General features: G+C 40.4%; 1 protein-coding gene across 11 annotated transcripts in view; it reads left to right on the forward strand.

Moving 5' to 3' along the window:
* The window catches only part of tenm2a (teneurin transmembrane protein 2a), a 260523-nt gene that overhangs the window by 55958 nt on the left and 187953 nt on the right, over positions 1 to 16612 (forward strand). For all 11 annotated transcript variants that reach the window (XM_088081291.1, XM_088081292.1, XM_088081301.1 and 8 more), the window contains exon 2: positions 15847 to 16214. In XM_088081291.1, the coding sequence (XP_087937417.1) occupies positions 15989 to 16214 (226 nt within the window). In that variant the 5' untranslated portion in view covers positions 15847 to 15988. The remainder of the gene's footprint in view (positions 1 to 15846; positions 16215 to 16612) is intronic.

The raw sequence follows: 16612 nt of genomic DNA on the forward strand, positions 1-16612 counted from the left end.
CGCTTATTAAGTTGTAATGTACAAATTTGAGCGTGGATGAAATATCATGAAGAGTTCCTCTGTGTCCTTTTGTAGAGGATTAGAGTATAAAAATGTTCAATCACTACCAAGCTCATCTGCACTGACTAAAAATAAACTTGTGCCCTGGCTATCTTGAACAAAAGCATTCCACATGTTCAAGGGCATGTTGTAATGAACGTGAGCATGCTTTAATATGCAAGGAAGCTCAGACATATCAGACATGTATGACTGTGACTTATAGTGAAGGCAGATATACCAAAATCATCGATAGTGACACAAAAGTTAATCACATATGAATAGGTTAACAGTTGTTGATTGCTAATGAAATACTTTGCGCAAGTTGCACTTTGTCAGACTTGCATATTTAGCCATGCGGTGTAAACAGTGTAAAAAAATGGCTGTGTTGGTTTGATTAAGCTTAATGGTGGTGATGACACACTGACTTCTGTAGCACCTCCAGCTCGTCAAATTTTCACTTACTCAGTGAAACACAGCTTGACATACTGTAGATTGATTGGAACTATCTAGTGCCAGCAAGTCTTTGCCTTTGGTAGATGATTTTGTTGAAAAATGACGATGACAACAGTGATGTTTCTGGTAAACGTAGTAGAAGACTGCATTGGGATTAGGTCCCATGGGACACAAATCTCGCTGGAGCAGGTTATGTTATGTGGGTGTGGGACATGAATTATCATGAAGGATGGAGATGTCAACAAGTGAGGTAGAAAAAAGATAAAAGCAGGACATTATAATAGAAACAAAAAGCAAGGCAATCAGACATGTGAAGCAATTTCTCAGGAATATTACAGATAATAATGACAACACTGAATCCCAGAAACACCAGAATAAGTGTAATTATGCACCAGAACCTCTTTCTTAATACCACAATAAAAAACATGTTTTTGTCTGTGGGATGGGAGAAAACTCACTCAATAGATAATCAGTATATTATGTGGGCATGTGTGGTCAGAATGTTTGTGGGTGCAGGCAGGAGCTCACACCTTGTGGGAATGGGTGGGAATAAATAACACACACTATGGGAGCAAGTGGTTATGATCAGCAATCCAGCAGGAGCAGTATAGTGTATACCTTTATTTGTATTTATTATGATTTTTATTCATTTCTTCATCCTTTGCAACCAACAGGTTGACATTTGTGTTTCATAGTGTAATGTCGCAGTTCAGTTAACCTATATTTATAGGAATTCCTACGAATAACGAATTCCTCCATTCATGACAATTGTAGGGGCGGTACATACACCTCTTTGCCAGATTTTGGATAAGCTGAGAGTTAGGCGGAGTCAAGATGTCAATGGCTGGAGCCTCCTGCTGAGCTTCAAAAGGCTCATCAGAAACTTATGAGTGCACAGTCTATGCTGTTAAGTTGCAATTGTAACCATGTTAACATGCTTAACTAAGATAATGAACTTTTACAAAATACACTCTAAACATCAGCATGACAACATTAGCAATGTTTCTAAAATTAGCGTTTAACTCAAAGCACTGATCCAACAGTGGGACTTTACTATTGTTGATGTCTCGTTGCCTCTGTCATTGATGTTTACTACTCGCATGTTCCTGCTTTTCCACAAAATAGGATTTTTTTTCTCCATATTGAAAGCATATACATAAACACAAAAGCAGTACATCCTGGAGACATCCCTTTTCACTACACGTTGCCATGGTGTTTAAATACCTAGATTTATCCTTTTACTACACAAACTTTTAAGTGCTTTGGGCCTGCTATTTTTACTCTTTGCCAGAACTGCTCACACATAAATCCCATGCAAGCTTCATGGTTAAATGCAGAATTTAAGGTCAGGATTTGTGTTTGCAAAAAATAAAAAATAAATAAAATACTGAAGCCATAAATGGAGGACACCATTTTTTCACACAGCTAATATGTTTCAGGTCTGCTTACTTAAAATCCACTCCGCTTTCAATCTGCTTAACATGTCATCATGAGCAATTTTACACTCTCCATCTCCATCTCTGGCAGTTGTTACCCCAACATGGAGGGGAAAAAGCACCATGCGCTACTAGTTCTACTAAAGTAAAAGAATGAGTCATTGCAGCTTGGTTTTGATGCACATGTGTACCTAGACTGATATGAGACACACATGCATGGCAGGCAATGTGGTCTCCTCCCCGCTCTTCCCCTATTTGACATTTCAGCCCGAGGAAATGACTGTTCTCTGGCATTATTCAGTGCTCCAGGCTTGCACAGCCCTATAGCTGCTGTCATTTACACTTTTAATGTGTGCATTAGTGCAACACTTTTCTGTTTAGTTAAACAATAGCTGACTTTCCTCTAAAGAGACAGAATGGCAGAAAAAACTGCGACAGTGTCCCACAGCATTTTACCACTGCCTCAAGTTATGGCGTGCACGTGCACACGCAGCCGATGCATTTTGTACTGTAAAAGCCAGCCAAAGCCCACAGTGTGTCACCTCTGTCATAGTGTTAATTAGACAGTGTCACCGTCTGTCCCCAGTGACATTTATTGCACATTTGAATATTTTACCCAGACAGATGGTAAGAATGTCAAGGCGTGACACTGAGTTATTAAGCCCTAGCCCTCTCCCTCGGCGACAGAATGCAGGGCTTGTCAGCACTCGATTGTTTTAATAACTCACTGGCAGTACCGTGGCAAAGTTTGCCCTGACTCTCTGTGCTGCAGCTAGTTCCTAGGGCATAGGTGAAAGAGCCCACACATTCACACATCTTAGCACACACACACACACACACACACACACACACACACACACACACACACACACACACACACACACACACACACATGCCAGCATGGGCACGATCCCGCTGACTGAGGATGAGCAGGAATTCCCTCACTGAATAAAAGAACAGGTAGTCTGGCTCTGTGACCCTTCTACTGACATTATCCATCTGTATACCGCCACACTTTTCCATATCGCCCATGACCTTCACCTGCGCTAACACTCTTGTCAGATGCACAGCTCAGCATGGATGTGCTCCATAACCTTAGAATATGATACCAATGTGTCACACTATGGTCAAGATCTTCCCGTTCCCTCTCACAAACAATGAGTCCATTCATTGCATCGTGAACCTCCAGCCTTCTTATGTTGTTGCATACAAAGTGAAGAGAAAATACTGCTCCTTTAAAAGGAAATATTGCCTGCACGTACATTTTTTTTTTTCACAGTAAAAGTGAATTCAGGTGCTTTCAGACCATAGTGTATGATAGCGTTTCACCTTGACACAAACAACTGAGGAAGCCAGTATTTGTATTCAGGTTCAAGAAAAAGGATCAAAGTTGACTTCAGCTATGCAACAATCTTTTTTAGGCCATCAAACTGCATGGACTCAGCTTCAGTGATAAAATATTTATTTATGTATCCTTTTATTGTGTCCTGGCCAAGACAGGCAGTAACATAAGTTGCAGACAGACAACATGGAATTTAAAAAAGAAAAAAACAAATTAAAAAAATAAGAAAACAAGAAATATAAAACACAAAAAGAACTCTAAATAAAGTTGCAACAGGAAGGACAAAAAAGTATTCTAATATATATGCTATAAGTGAAATTCAAAGACCAGCTAAAATGCACTATAACACTGGCATATAGAAGATGATATACAAAAGTCCTGCATCAGTGCTTTGAAACGGCCAAGAGGAACCAATGAGTGCAGTTTTAAGTCCTTCTGCAGGAGATTCCACATAAATGGAGCTGCACACATAAAGGCTCTTTTGCCAAACTCCGTATGAACCCTACGTATAGACAAAATAGGTGTAAGCTGTTTCTCCTCGATGGTTTTCAGAGGATTTCAGAGGATGTATTTGGGCTGGTTGGCAGGCTGCATACTCGTGGCATTAAGGGCAGGCAAACCTGCTTAAATGAAGTTCTGCTGGCAGGTGTTAGGTTGGATCCTCATCAGCTGATGATCAAACAAAGGCAGATTGTGTAGCAGAAGCGGTGGCACCGATCCCTGCTGCAGGAGATTTATGCTAACATGCACTAGAAGGGGATAAATATCTGCAAGGTGACCATTTTAAAGTGTCTATTAGGCTGTATGTCGATGTCACGCAGGCTACAACTTGCGCAAGTGCTGGCAAGGATGATTCAACCTGTTTCCAACAATTTTAAAAAAGCCCACACTGGCACTATTTTTACTTGTTCCACATTGTTGTATCTGACAAAAAAGAAAGCACTCCCATGAAGTGACAACCCAGTAAACCTGGTAAGTGTGTGAAAGGAGCCAGAAAATAAACTGAGCCCACTTGTCAACATTATTGCATGCTACATTTGCTAAACAGAGTCACTGTTACTTAAAGATTGCAGTGTAAAATTAGCATTAACAACCAAGCGAATGCAATCTGAGCGGCTGATTTTTTTTTTTTTTTTGCATTATTCATTTTCCATATTGAGAGGAAACAATGAAATTGTGATTCAAATTGTGTGAAGAACACAGAGGGAATGAAAAGAAGTTTCTAGTATGCCCCTCACAGCTGTGGCATCTGTCTAAAATGGGCCCAGGGTGTTGTGGAGAGACTCCACTGAGCTGTAAACTTGGAGCATATTCTCATGTTGGTACAGAGTGGATGTGAATGCCCTTTAATGCAGCTAAATACTGGGCAAATATTGATTTGTTTGTGCTTTATTTTGTGTTTATACTGTAACAGGCCTGTAGCCCCAAAAGTGGACTCCTGGCATCCACTACTACTGCGTAAAAAAATCTCTATTCCTCTGTTGTTTTTGTAACAGTATGAGTCCATAAAATAAGCCAGGTTTGTTTAGTCATTCCGGTTATATCCTTCCCGCTGTCACCGTGTCTCATTCCCACAGCTCATTCTCATCTTGTCCGTCATTTCTCCCATGAGTTTTTGAGCTATGTGTAATTACCCAGTTTGTTTGCACCTTGGCTCTAACTGCCTTGTCTTGTCACAGCCAACTCGCGTTCGCAGAATGTGTGCATGCAAGGGGGTTCGCATGCACCGATCGGTCTTAAGCAAATACGGGTGTGACGGCAAGGAGCATGCAACAGTGCAAGTGTGTTTCCGTGCACATGTGTGCGTCACCCCGAGCCCCACTCTGGCAGGCATGGAGAGACAGAGAGAGGGACCTTGTCGTCTCTAATCCCTTTGTTTTGAGTCAGATTAGAGCTTTGCGAGGCGTTTGCGAGGCCTGCAGAATGTGGATTTAAGGATTAGTCTAATAAACAGAGGCTCTGTGGCACTCTGCAGCCCAGTGTGGAGATTACACAGGCACCGAGAGCAAGGAAGAGAGAGGGGTGGATTGGCCCCCCTCCCTCCCCACCCCTCTTCATTTCCATCCTGACAAATGACGGGATGAGAGGAGAAGAAACGTAGAGGAGAAGGTGGGAGAGGTCTCTTCACAGTCAGTGTGGCAACTCTCATCTCATTCCCTGCAGGGACCACAACTCTGAGTCACATATGCAGACCTTGGGATATGTAACTTTTATCCCGCACTCTTGTACGACCTCAACAATACTTCATAATTACTGCATTCAGGCTGGCTGATCACAGGGGACGTCCCCTGGTTCTCATTCATACTCAGCAAAGAATTCACAGAACAAGTATTCAGAATAAACTTAGAGGAGGACAACTATTAATCCACCAGAAAAAAGAAAAAAAAATCATATTTCTAGAACATGCAATAATACTGTCGACAGCTTAATGTATTCCTTGTTTCTATTTCAGCACAGTATAAAAAATCAACTTGCAGAGGCTTGAAACCTGATAGAACTAGGTTCAATTACAGCAAATATATCTTGTTTTATTTTTGTAAATGACCTTATTGTTGTGTGGCGGTGCAAATGAAAGGTGGCCTAATTTGTAAAGTCTACCACTGACTTATTGTGTGCTCACTTGCTAATGAGGGGGCTCCAAAATCGGAGATAGGAGCGCTTGCTGCACCACATTGCCACGTCCAGAGCCGTGGGACATTTAAATGCAGAAGTTGCTCAGTAATCACACATCATGAAAATTCTATGTGGCTTGGACAGCAGCAGCAACTTTATTTGTGTATTCTTGTGGCGGCATGTGATTATGAAAGCTGAGCGTACAAAAACGGCTTTAGTGCATCAATATCATGGCAATGTCAGTGACAAAAACAACATGGCAACCGATACTCAAATACAAATAGTGACACAGCAAGTGAATACCACAACCGATCACACTTAATAAGCATGTTTTTTTTTTCCTATTTGGCTAAAGAGGTGTTTGAGGTAATGAGGCGAGGTGTGTGGGAGAGGGAGTGATGAAATGTTTCCTGTCCTGCACGCCCCTCAGCTGTTGGCTCTCAGATCATCTTGGATCCAAAACAGGCCGCAGTTTCCAGTTGAACCAGAGCCACACAAGCAGCCCCAGCCATCCCTTTGCCTTGTGTGTATACGTGTGTGTTTAATTTTTGCATGTGTGCACTTTCAATGCCACCCGAGATCGAAGACATGATTAATGACTCTGCGTGGTGAGGAGCCTCTCAGTCAGAGCCCGGACCAAAGCTCATACATGGCAGGCTTGTGTGTGTGTGTGTGTGTGTGTGTGTGTGTGTGTGTGTGTGTGTGTGTGTGTGTGTGTGTGCGTGCGTGCGTGCGTGCGTGTGTGTGTGTGTGTGTGTGTGTGTGTGTGTGTGTGTGTGTGTGTTTTAGAGACAGAATGATAGAGGTCATGGTGCATTTATAGATCTGGATACTAGAGCCTGACTGATACTGGAGTTTTAGAGCCAATGCTAATACTGATATAAGAAGGTAAAAAAAAAATCCAGATATTTACATATTGGACGTTATTCTATTCATCTATATACAAGTACAGGGATGTTTCTAGAATTTGAGGATGTTGGGGGCTTTTTTTTTTTGGATGAACAGGATCTATTTTTATGCTTTTTTGTAAATGCACACTGATATTTTATTTATGCTTTTTTTTTATTTTTTTGCTTTCCAGATTAAATATGAACTGTGACATTAAAACATTAGTGGTTGCTAGTAATTAGCACCACTAATATTAGAAACAGAATACTTTACAACTGCTATCATTAAAAAATATTGACTAAAGTTGCAAAAATAGTCTAACTTTCAGATTATTTTTGTTTATGTATATATGTATGTACGTACATATTATTGATTGATATATATTGTTATATATCTATTTTTAAAATGTGACTATCCCTAAAATGTTATTATCAAACACTTATGTCAGTGATATGTAAAAAGGCAGGATATTTTAGAGTTTAACAATAAACTTCATTGCAAAAAATTACAGAAACAGTAAACTTAATTGGGAATTTTATTATTACAAATTACTCCAAGCATATTTTTCTTGATTATGTTCTGTAAAAATAATGCCTTTTTATATTGGTTCGTATCAGACAAGATATGTGCTGATAGCGATATATAGGCCTATGTGTGAGAGGCCAATAACAGTTGGCTGAGTTATCGGTCGTGATCTCGTGGATACATACAGGAATATTTATATATGGTAATACATGTGAGTACAACACACATACACACTTCCATCTCCGTACAGGAAATAATCAGGAGCCCTTCCCCTGACAGCAAAGCTCCCACGAGCCTTCTCTCTACACACACATCTATACAGCTTAAATTTGTTATCCATACAGTAAAATTGAAAGTATATTGTGTAAATGGGATATTTGTCCAAAAAGCTATTAATGACTATACAGTGTTAAAAGTAATTACATTGATTCAGAATGCACACCCAGAAAAGATTTTCGTGGTGAAAAGAACTAATTAATCATAAGGATAATAAGGATTTACACTCAAAGATATGATGTCAAATATAAGCTGCTCTTAAGGGAAATCTAAACATGTAATTGGATGCTTTGATGAACTGTATGTACAATTTTTGAACTTCAAGTACAACACTTTTTCCTGAAATCAAGATGCATGCAGGGTTGGCTTCTTTTTTCATTTCTTTTTTTTATTTTGCCGATGTGTAATTGAGCACAAGTCTCATACGGCGATTTGTTTTTCCTCTTTATTCTCATGCAACCTCTCTGTACTCGGCTCTCTCCCCGTCTCCTCTTTTTGTTTCTCTCAGTCACTCCAAGTCTTCCTTCCTTTGTCTTTGTGAACAAACTGTGTAAACAACTTAATTTGAGCAGCAGCACAAAAACAGCAGAAAATTGAGAGCAAAATGCTTTATAGCCACAATTTTGTCTTTTGTGATAACGTGGCCTTGTGCTTTCAATAGGCCGTCTTTTGCTATTTAAATTCCTCTCAAATAGAAAAAAAGAGAGAAAGAAATAGAGAGAGACGGGGGAAAGTGGAGAGAGAGGGAGAGAGAAAAAGACACCAAATGAAGAACTTCGTCTCCTGTTGACAAAGAGTGTTGGAAAGAGTGGATGAATTTTCTGATGGAAAGGCTCCATGCTGTGTTTTATCAGGCTTTTAGCCACCAGTCTCGTTGGCTGATTGTTGCTTTTGGTTTGGTTACAATTGAATTAAATGAGCCAGATAATGACTGCTTTACAGACTCTTCTAATCCAACCATAAGATAAGATCAGATAGAAATGCCTTTATCTATATCTATGTGCACACACATAGTTGTATTCACATTTATCAAGTTCACAAAGAAACATATTGCACATAAGGGTTTAGATATCCACACGGGGTGATATAAAGTACACAGAGTTAGAACAGTTATTCAATTTGTCAAATGACAAAAAGATATTTGGCAACTATTTTTTTAATTGATTAATCCTTTGTGTTTTGTTTTTTTTTCAAGCAAAAATAACAGTTCCAGCGTTTCAATTGTGAGCATTTGCTGCTTTTCTTTGTCTTATTTGATGATCATAAACTGAAAGTTTTGTGAGTTGGACAAAACAAGACATTTAAAGATGTCATCTTAGGTTTTAGGAAAATAGGACATGCCTTTTTTTTTACTATTTGCTAGACAAATACAAAATGAGGGATTTGGAGGTTTTCTGCCAAAAATTATGACCATCAAACACTTAAAGTCCTGCATTCTGTTTTGGCTGCACAAATAAACGAAATATTATTTAAACTGCAATATGGCCATGAAATACAACACCTTATACAAACATATTCTTTCCCACTAAGAGTACGAGTCATTGTTGCAATTGCAATATCTTTCAGAATTATAGCTTTTTTTTTTTTTTTTGCATATCCTGCAGCCCTAATTATAGTGAATTTTTGGGCAATCAATTTATGAGGATGTCAGAGAGCTCTAGCAGAAGTTTAGAGAACAACTTTATAGGATTGCTTCTAGACACCAATTTATGCCTTTTCTGCATCAAATTATAGTAGAAATGTCAGCAACACTTTCTATGAAGATCATGTCTATAATGCATTATGAGGACATCCACAGTGAATTATAATGCATTCATAATACTTTATAATACATTCATAAACACACATAATGCTTACTGATGCACTATATCAACAGTCATAAATCATTATAGATGTCACTTCTAATGAATTGTAAATATCGAGTGTCTTATGAATTCCTGACTAATTATAAACTAGAGGTTGACTGATGAGGCTTATAAAGCATTAGAAATTCCTATACTCAGCTACACACATCACACACACACACGTTTCGAAATAATGAGGGAGATGTGTTCCCTGCATTCCCTCCAAAATCGACACCTATGTTTTATAGCAACGTATCCTCATTGTACAATTAGTATGATATTCTAAGACATTGTGTGCACAAAAATTCATACGATATCATACAAATTAGCGCTCCATGTATGACATTATATCCTAAACATAAAGTTACAGATCTTAGACTTGGGCATGTGTTGTTACTGTGGTTAGGTTTAGGAAAAGAAACGTGTCAACATAGCTTAAAAATGTTCATGCATTCTGTGACCCACTCAGCACCTTTTCAAAATACATTTCAAATTTGGATGCATTACTTTCCATAGAATAAAAATAGTTTGTGATAACAGCCTGTTTATAGACCAAGGGGCTAATGTATTATTTGAGAAAATAATCGGCAGATTAATGGATAATGATTATGAGCTGCAGCCCTAGAAGTATACAGCACATACAGCTGTCAAACAGTGATGTATAGTTTTGTCCAGAATATAAGAATATACTATGTTAATAAATGTCAATAAATGTCAGGATAGTTCGTAGCTTATACAGAGTAAACATGCCCTTGTTGATTCTCCTCCTAGTTAGCTGCAGTAGGAGTCATCTGGACAGGAAGCCTCCCACAGTGTGATGGCCCTAAACTGCATCCAGCACTCACACACACCGCCTCCGTGCTTATTTGTTTGATAAATGAGATGCCTGGATGGAATCTTTGCAGCTAATTGTCTTTGGGTATCCAGCCAGTGTACATGTAACCATAGTAAATGCAGTGAAATAATACGTGCAGCCCAGCCGGGTCGATTGCGATCAGCGTGTTCTCAGAGCCTCCTGTCTCTGCAGTGCTTTCTTCAGGCACATTTCAGGCATGATGCAACAAAACACATAATACCTGAGGCAATTTCAAACCATAAACGCACTAATGCACCTACTGCTGAAACATTGCTGACCCACTGCTGGCCTTTTTTTTTTTTTTACTGTGTGGCCTGCTGGTTGACAATATATTTTTTACTTTCAAGTTTTTCAAATTGAGGACAGCCTGAATTAGCCACCTCAAATAGAATCTGACAAGCATTTTAAGGCAAAAAAACAATTTTCTGTATAAAACTTGTTGTGACAGAGTGTGTCAGATATATTTTGTTTTTGACAGGTTAAGAAAACAAGATGCTTATTTTCCATGTGTAAGAAACACTCTTGAAGCATGTGATTACACATTAGATGGGTAGAAAAAAAAAACTGTTTCTTAAAATAGCTAACTGTATTTTAAAACTGTGTTCACACGGTTCATATTGCTGCTGTCTTTTCTGTGATATTTGGACTGTTCTTTCAGAGGTTGACTGGGTTCAATGGGAATCCATCTTGTTTGATGCTCGCTAATCCATTGATGTCATTAGCTTCTTATTAACTGGGTGTGATTTCTAGTTACAGTGGATTTACATTGTGTCATTTTCCATATTTTTCCTCCCAAGCTCTTATTTGCAGAAAAAAAGGCTATTATCTGAACCAAACTTCACCTCTGTAATTTCGAAAATGAATTCTCCACCCTCCCTGTCGTCTTCCAATTACATTTCTCATTCTGCCTGGATTTCATGGTCACTTCACGGTCGCACACATGTCTCTTTTGTCCTTCGTCTAACCACCCTTTGTCGACTGTCAGGGGGGTGCAGCCATTTGCAGGCTCCTGTGGGTGTTTGCAAAGTTTTGTCTGTCTGGCTGTTTGTATATGAATATGCATTTATCTGAGTGTCTGATCCCACAATTTCATGGTATGAGACCAGTCAGAACTCCAATAAGTCATAATACGTCTGATAAATGAGATAATCTGCCTCAGTGTGATGACCAGGAGGGTTAGGCTGCTGTCACCAGAGTAATTAACTAAAAAAAAAGTTTTGTGTGTGTGTGTACGACGATGTGTGCTTCAGCGACCTTGAGGAAAACACCCGCGTGGGTGGAATGTGATTGATATGCGTTCCAGATCTTGTGATTGACCCCCTCGGCTTTCTCCACTTTCTCCATCTATCTCTCATCCTGTGTCCTTTCTCCTGCAACTCAACTAAAACTTCCCCAACAAACTACAACTCAAGTCCTTTGACTGTGTTTACCTCACACAAACCTGTTATCCATGTAGGGGGGATATTAGAATAATGCATTTGTTGCTATATGTGTAAACCCAGCAGTAAAATCTGCCTTACAAAGTTTTGCATTGCTTTAAAAAAAACAGTTTTTGCATTAAATGCAGAGCTTGCAGCCTTGAGGCGATTAGCCTCAGTGTTTCCTCTAGGATTTTTTTCAGCAGCGGGGGCAGGCTCTCCGGGGAGCCGTGGCGGCGTAAACAAATGACACTTGACTGCAGATTTTAGTTTTATGCCCAGCATAATGCCCCTTTTTATTGAATGGTTGGCATGAAAATCGCTTTTTAAAGGCTGAATGTAAAAATACATCATGGCGTGTATATCGCTTAATGCTATCAATTAGTTTACTCACGTTAGCGACACTGAGTTGAGTTGGCACCGGGCCCAATTAACTTAAGCTACGTAACCTTAGCTGGCCATCAATATTTTGCGAATGTTTATTTAACTAATAAAATCTATTATAAGTTTTCTTAAGCTAATAAGTCTACCTTTTCTCCGGTAAGTTGCACGCTATTTTCAAGCCGACACTCCTCTGACTCTCCGACCTGATGCCTGGATGCGAGTAGCTAATTAACGTCGGCACCAGTTAGTTCTGTTGGAGGGTGGGAGGGGGCGGTGGTATCTACCCCAAAGAGTAGATACGGAGCAAGATAGTTATCTAACTCAGCACTCGCGACACCCAACGCAGTGCAGGACTGTGCTGTGATGCGGTGGTGGTGTATTTGCAATTTTAAAAAAAAAAACAACCAAAAAAAAAACGACATTTGAAGGAGCGGCGGGTAGGATTTAGGAGTGGCGGGCCGCCACTCCTAAATGAGTGTAGAGGAAACACTGAGCCTATCTTAGCATAGAGACTAGAAGGTTTCAGAGTTAACCAATGTAACTATTTTTTACCAAACAGAGAGGCAAAGTCATGAAATTACCTGCAATCTCAAAATTACATTCGCTGTTCCACACGGAGCAATCTCACATTTACCTGGCTTCCTGAACAGTGTTCCTGTAGTTTACCAATCATCGGCTAGTGGTCTGAAGATGATAAGCATCTGTCCAATATTTTGGGGGTTCTGGTTTAGCCTGCACATATTTGGGCCAAGACTTTCCTTTGGTGTGTCAGTAATTTCAGCTAAACAGATATCTGCATATGAATGCAGATAAATTTGAGAAAAAACTAATAAAAAGATAAATCAATGTCACACAATAGTCAACGGGTTCTGAAATTGCATTTCTGCAAGTCGATCCCACCTCCTTTACTCTTCATGCGGACTGTTTACCCGCCATTCAAACGTGATTGGTTTAAACTAATCGGGCTACAAATGGAAACCAGAATGCTTCCGATAGCGAAATCTTGCCTACAGATACTGTATACATACACAGATATGTGTTTATAGACATTAGGGCAGGGATACTCAACATATTTTTGCCTGGGGCCACTTCTGCAAAAAGTCAGGGGGCTGGGGCCAGTCAATAAGCAAACATTCATATTTATTTTATAAATAATTAGCTTGGACCTCTGTCGGGGTGTCCGGGAGAAGCTCCCCTGGCATTTCAAAAGAAGAAAAAGAAAAAAGCGAAACAAGCTATATTACATTCAAAGTACAAAAGAAATTCCCAGTTTCCGTTTCTGTTATTACTGAAGTCTATGTGATTTGAAATCTTGATAGTCTAACAGCAGGGCCTTTTAGCCTGGATTCCTGTTGTTACATATAAGTTGCCAGTGAATCAGTGTTACAGGTGGTAATGCTACACTCAAGTGAGCTGCTGAATTAAGTGTTGTTCATCAAGAAAAGGTTACAGCACTTAACTTCCCCAAAAACGACATCTAACCTCTTTCCTCTTAACCATCTCTTATTCTAACTCAGGAAGGAGCCAGGCAAGCCAACCTATTTGGTTGTTATCAGGCCATTAAATGGCCATTATCAGTGGTAATAATTGTCACAGATAAGGGTTATTAGAGGCCTGCCACACCTACTAATACACAGTGAAGGCAGCTATTGGGCCATGAAACTAAACTTTCTGCCTTACAGGGCTGTCATTTCTCCCATATACAAGAAGGTCTGCATGTAGGTTGCAGTGGGAGGGTGGATTGGACAATGATGGGACTTTCACCTAGGAGACTGGGGTTTGAGTCCAACTATTATCTTTCTCTCAGCCTAACCACATCATTCTGGGGCCTAAACCTTTGAAAAAGTAAAAATGAAACCTAACAAACTAGTAACACCCCTTGGATGGGTTGGTAATGGCCTTCTGAACCTACTGGTAGGTATAGTAACCCCCCACTGACCCATATCTATGAGGCTTACAACCACAGATAGAGGCCATTTAATGGGCTGATAACATCCCGATTGCATGGGCAGCCGAACTGTTTCCCCTTCCTTCCAGTCTTTATAAGATAGGTTAATAGCCTCCTCCACTCTGTTCAATGCAGAGTGGTATCAAATTTCCCATCTAACTTTTAACAAAAGAGGAAATAAAGCGTATTACTCCAAAACTTTGAACTATTCTTTAAATATAATCATAAACCTAACCTCTATCATATGCACTCGGCAGACGTACAGTGCACACAGTCAGCCACGCGCATTGACAAAGACCCATCATTTGCATAATGCCAGTCAGAATGTCCCCAAATTTCCCGAGCCAGTAGCCCTCTCCATTTCCTCGCCCTCCATTCAAGGTACAAACACATTAAGGTTGAACTCCTAATAGCCTGTGTGATGGATGCCGGAGCATAATGAGCTCTTTATGAGACTTAATACCTACTGTTAATCAATGGACATAGCAGGGCACTTTTCAATACTACCTTCTAAGCATTTTAAAATGAGCCCTCGTTGAATAGATTGACTCACATTTTGGTTCCTTCACTCTCTTTCTCTCCCGACTCATTCTTCCTCCATCCCAGCATGCAATTAGTTACATCACATATTCTGAATCAAATGATGCCTATTCTTTAGAAAGACCAATACATACGGTCCAGAATGGGGAGATATTTTGATGAAAATGCAATGCTACGCTGTAATGCAGTGGGTGGACCAGACTTTCCTCGGCCCGGAGCAATAGAAACATGGATGACCTATTTATTACCATAAATATCCAATACAGGCAGCTGCTGGAAGCGTTCCTGTCAATTACTGCTGGTTGTTGTATTGTTGTACTTTGATCTTTAGCTGCTAATGTAATGCGTTGCTCAAGGCCGCTGCACTAGTATCATGCTGTATTAGCATCATAATCATGTATAATCTGCATCCACAAGTATAAGATTTGAAAGGATTAAAAGTGGGCTGGTCGTGATGCAATAGCAATGGACAGATGAGGCGTAAGCACGGTGAGGGTGATGTCTTGTTGCACATGTTTAGCTGTGTTACAAGTTGTGTTACAAGCTGAGTCAGGGCCGGGTAACGCTGTTATCTCAGTGCAGGTACCTCCATACTGTATATGTGCATTTGTTTTGTTTCTGGGTGTTTGTGACGTTGTGTGTGTATGTGTGTGTGTATGTGCATCTGGCTGTGTTTGATTATCCCTTACAGCCTCTAAGGGAGCGGGATTCATTCTCACTCTGATAATGAGGGAGAGACTAGCAATGCCCTCAAGTCATTTCTCCTCTTCTTCCATCCTTCCTGTTGCATCCGGCTGTTTTTCTTTCTCCCTCGCCCTTTACCTTTTTCCAGATAATCTGCCTCTCTTTCCATCATTCTGTCCATCTCTGCTCTCGGCTTTCTTTCCACTTCTCTGCCTCTTCTTGTCATCGCTGTTTCTGTATTCATGCATCGCTGACATCAGTTTAAAGATGACCGGACCCTGTTTGAGTCACTCTTTCTTTTTATGTCATGGATTTAAATGCAGGCTGGCCATTTTACCTCAGCCTCGGTCGATGGCTGGCTCTGTTTCTCCCCTACAATAGCCTTACTTATCCCACATCAATACTCCGATGTGTTGTATATTTGCCTGGTTGCTCAAATGTCCACTCGCAGCGCTCCCTCTTACCTAACTTTCCCTGTAGATTCTCCGGGGAGTGCAAAGCAAGAGTGAGTCACAGCAGTGCATCCATTAATTTTCTACCAATCTTTCGCTTTCTTTTCCACTCTCTCCATCTCTCCCTCGCTCTGTCTCTGTTTTCCAGGTGACTGAAGTGGAGATTGACATTACGGAGGCCCGCTAGGAGGCCCCTCCATCTTCCCCCCCACCACCTTCTCCTCCCTCTCCTCCTCTGCGTCCATCTCTTCTCCCTGCATCCCTACCCATCCACGCCACCCGACCTCAGAATGGATCTGAAGGATCGCAGGCACCGCTCCCTGACCAGGGGTCGCTGTCCCAAAGACCCCCAGTACAACACCTCCTCCCTGGATGCAGATGAGTGCCGTGTGCCTACGCAAAAGTCCTACAGCTCCAGCGAGACGCTCAAAGCCTTCGACCATGAGCAGAGGCTGCACTATGGCGGCTGTGTGACTGACCTCGTTCACCACGAGGCTGATGAGTACTCCAGGCAAGGTGAGTTTGGGGAGTAAAGCATTCCCTTAAAATGCTTTATTACACTGTAGCTTTGGTTCTTGATCCATAGAGTGCTGGACTGGAGATATGACATGGAAAATAATGTCAGTTTCATAACTTTAAAGGAGGAGTTCAACATATTGGGAATTATGCTACATTTCTTATTTCTTTCTTTGTTGCTAAGACTGAGATTAGAATATCGATGCGACTTACATGTTTTCACAAGTGGTCAATGCCATTATCAGCATGTATATATGCATGCACATGGTGTCTTTGTGTCATTCTGTGGTTACTCCTCCAAACGCTAGTTTTGTGGCAGGGCAAAGTGCCTTATTGATTCGAAGCACACCTAAAACTTAAATTAAACATAGCTTATACATCAACAATATCAATCACAA

This window comes from Plectropomus leopardus, chromosome 8, assembly GCF_026936395.1.
Source record: "Plectropomus leopardus strain MGB_pleo_1.0 chromosome 8, ASM2693639v1, whole genome shotgun sequence".
Classification (NCBI taxonomy): Eukaryota; Metazoa; Chordata; class Actinopteri; order Perciformes; family Serranidae; genus Plectropomus; species Plectropomus leopardus.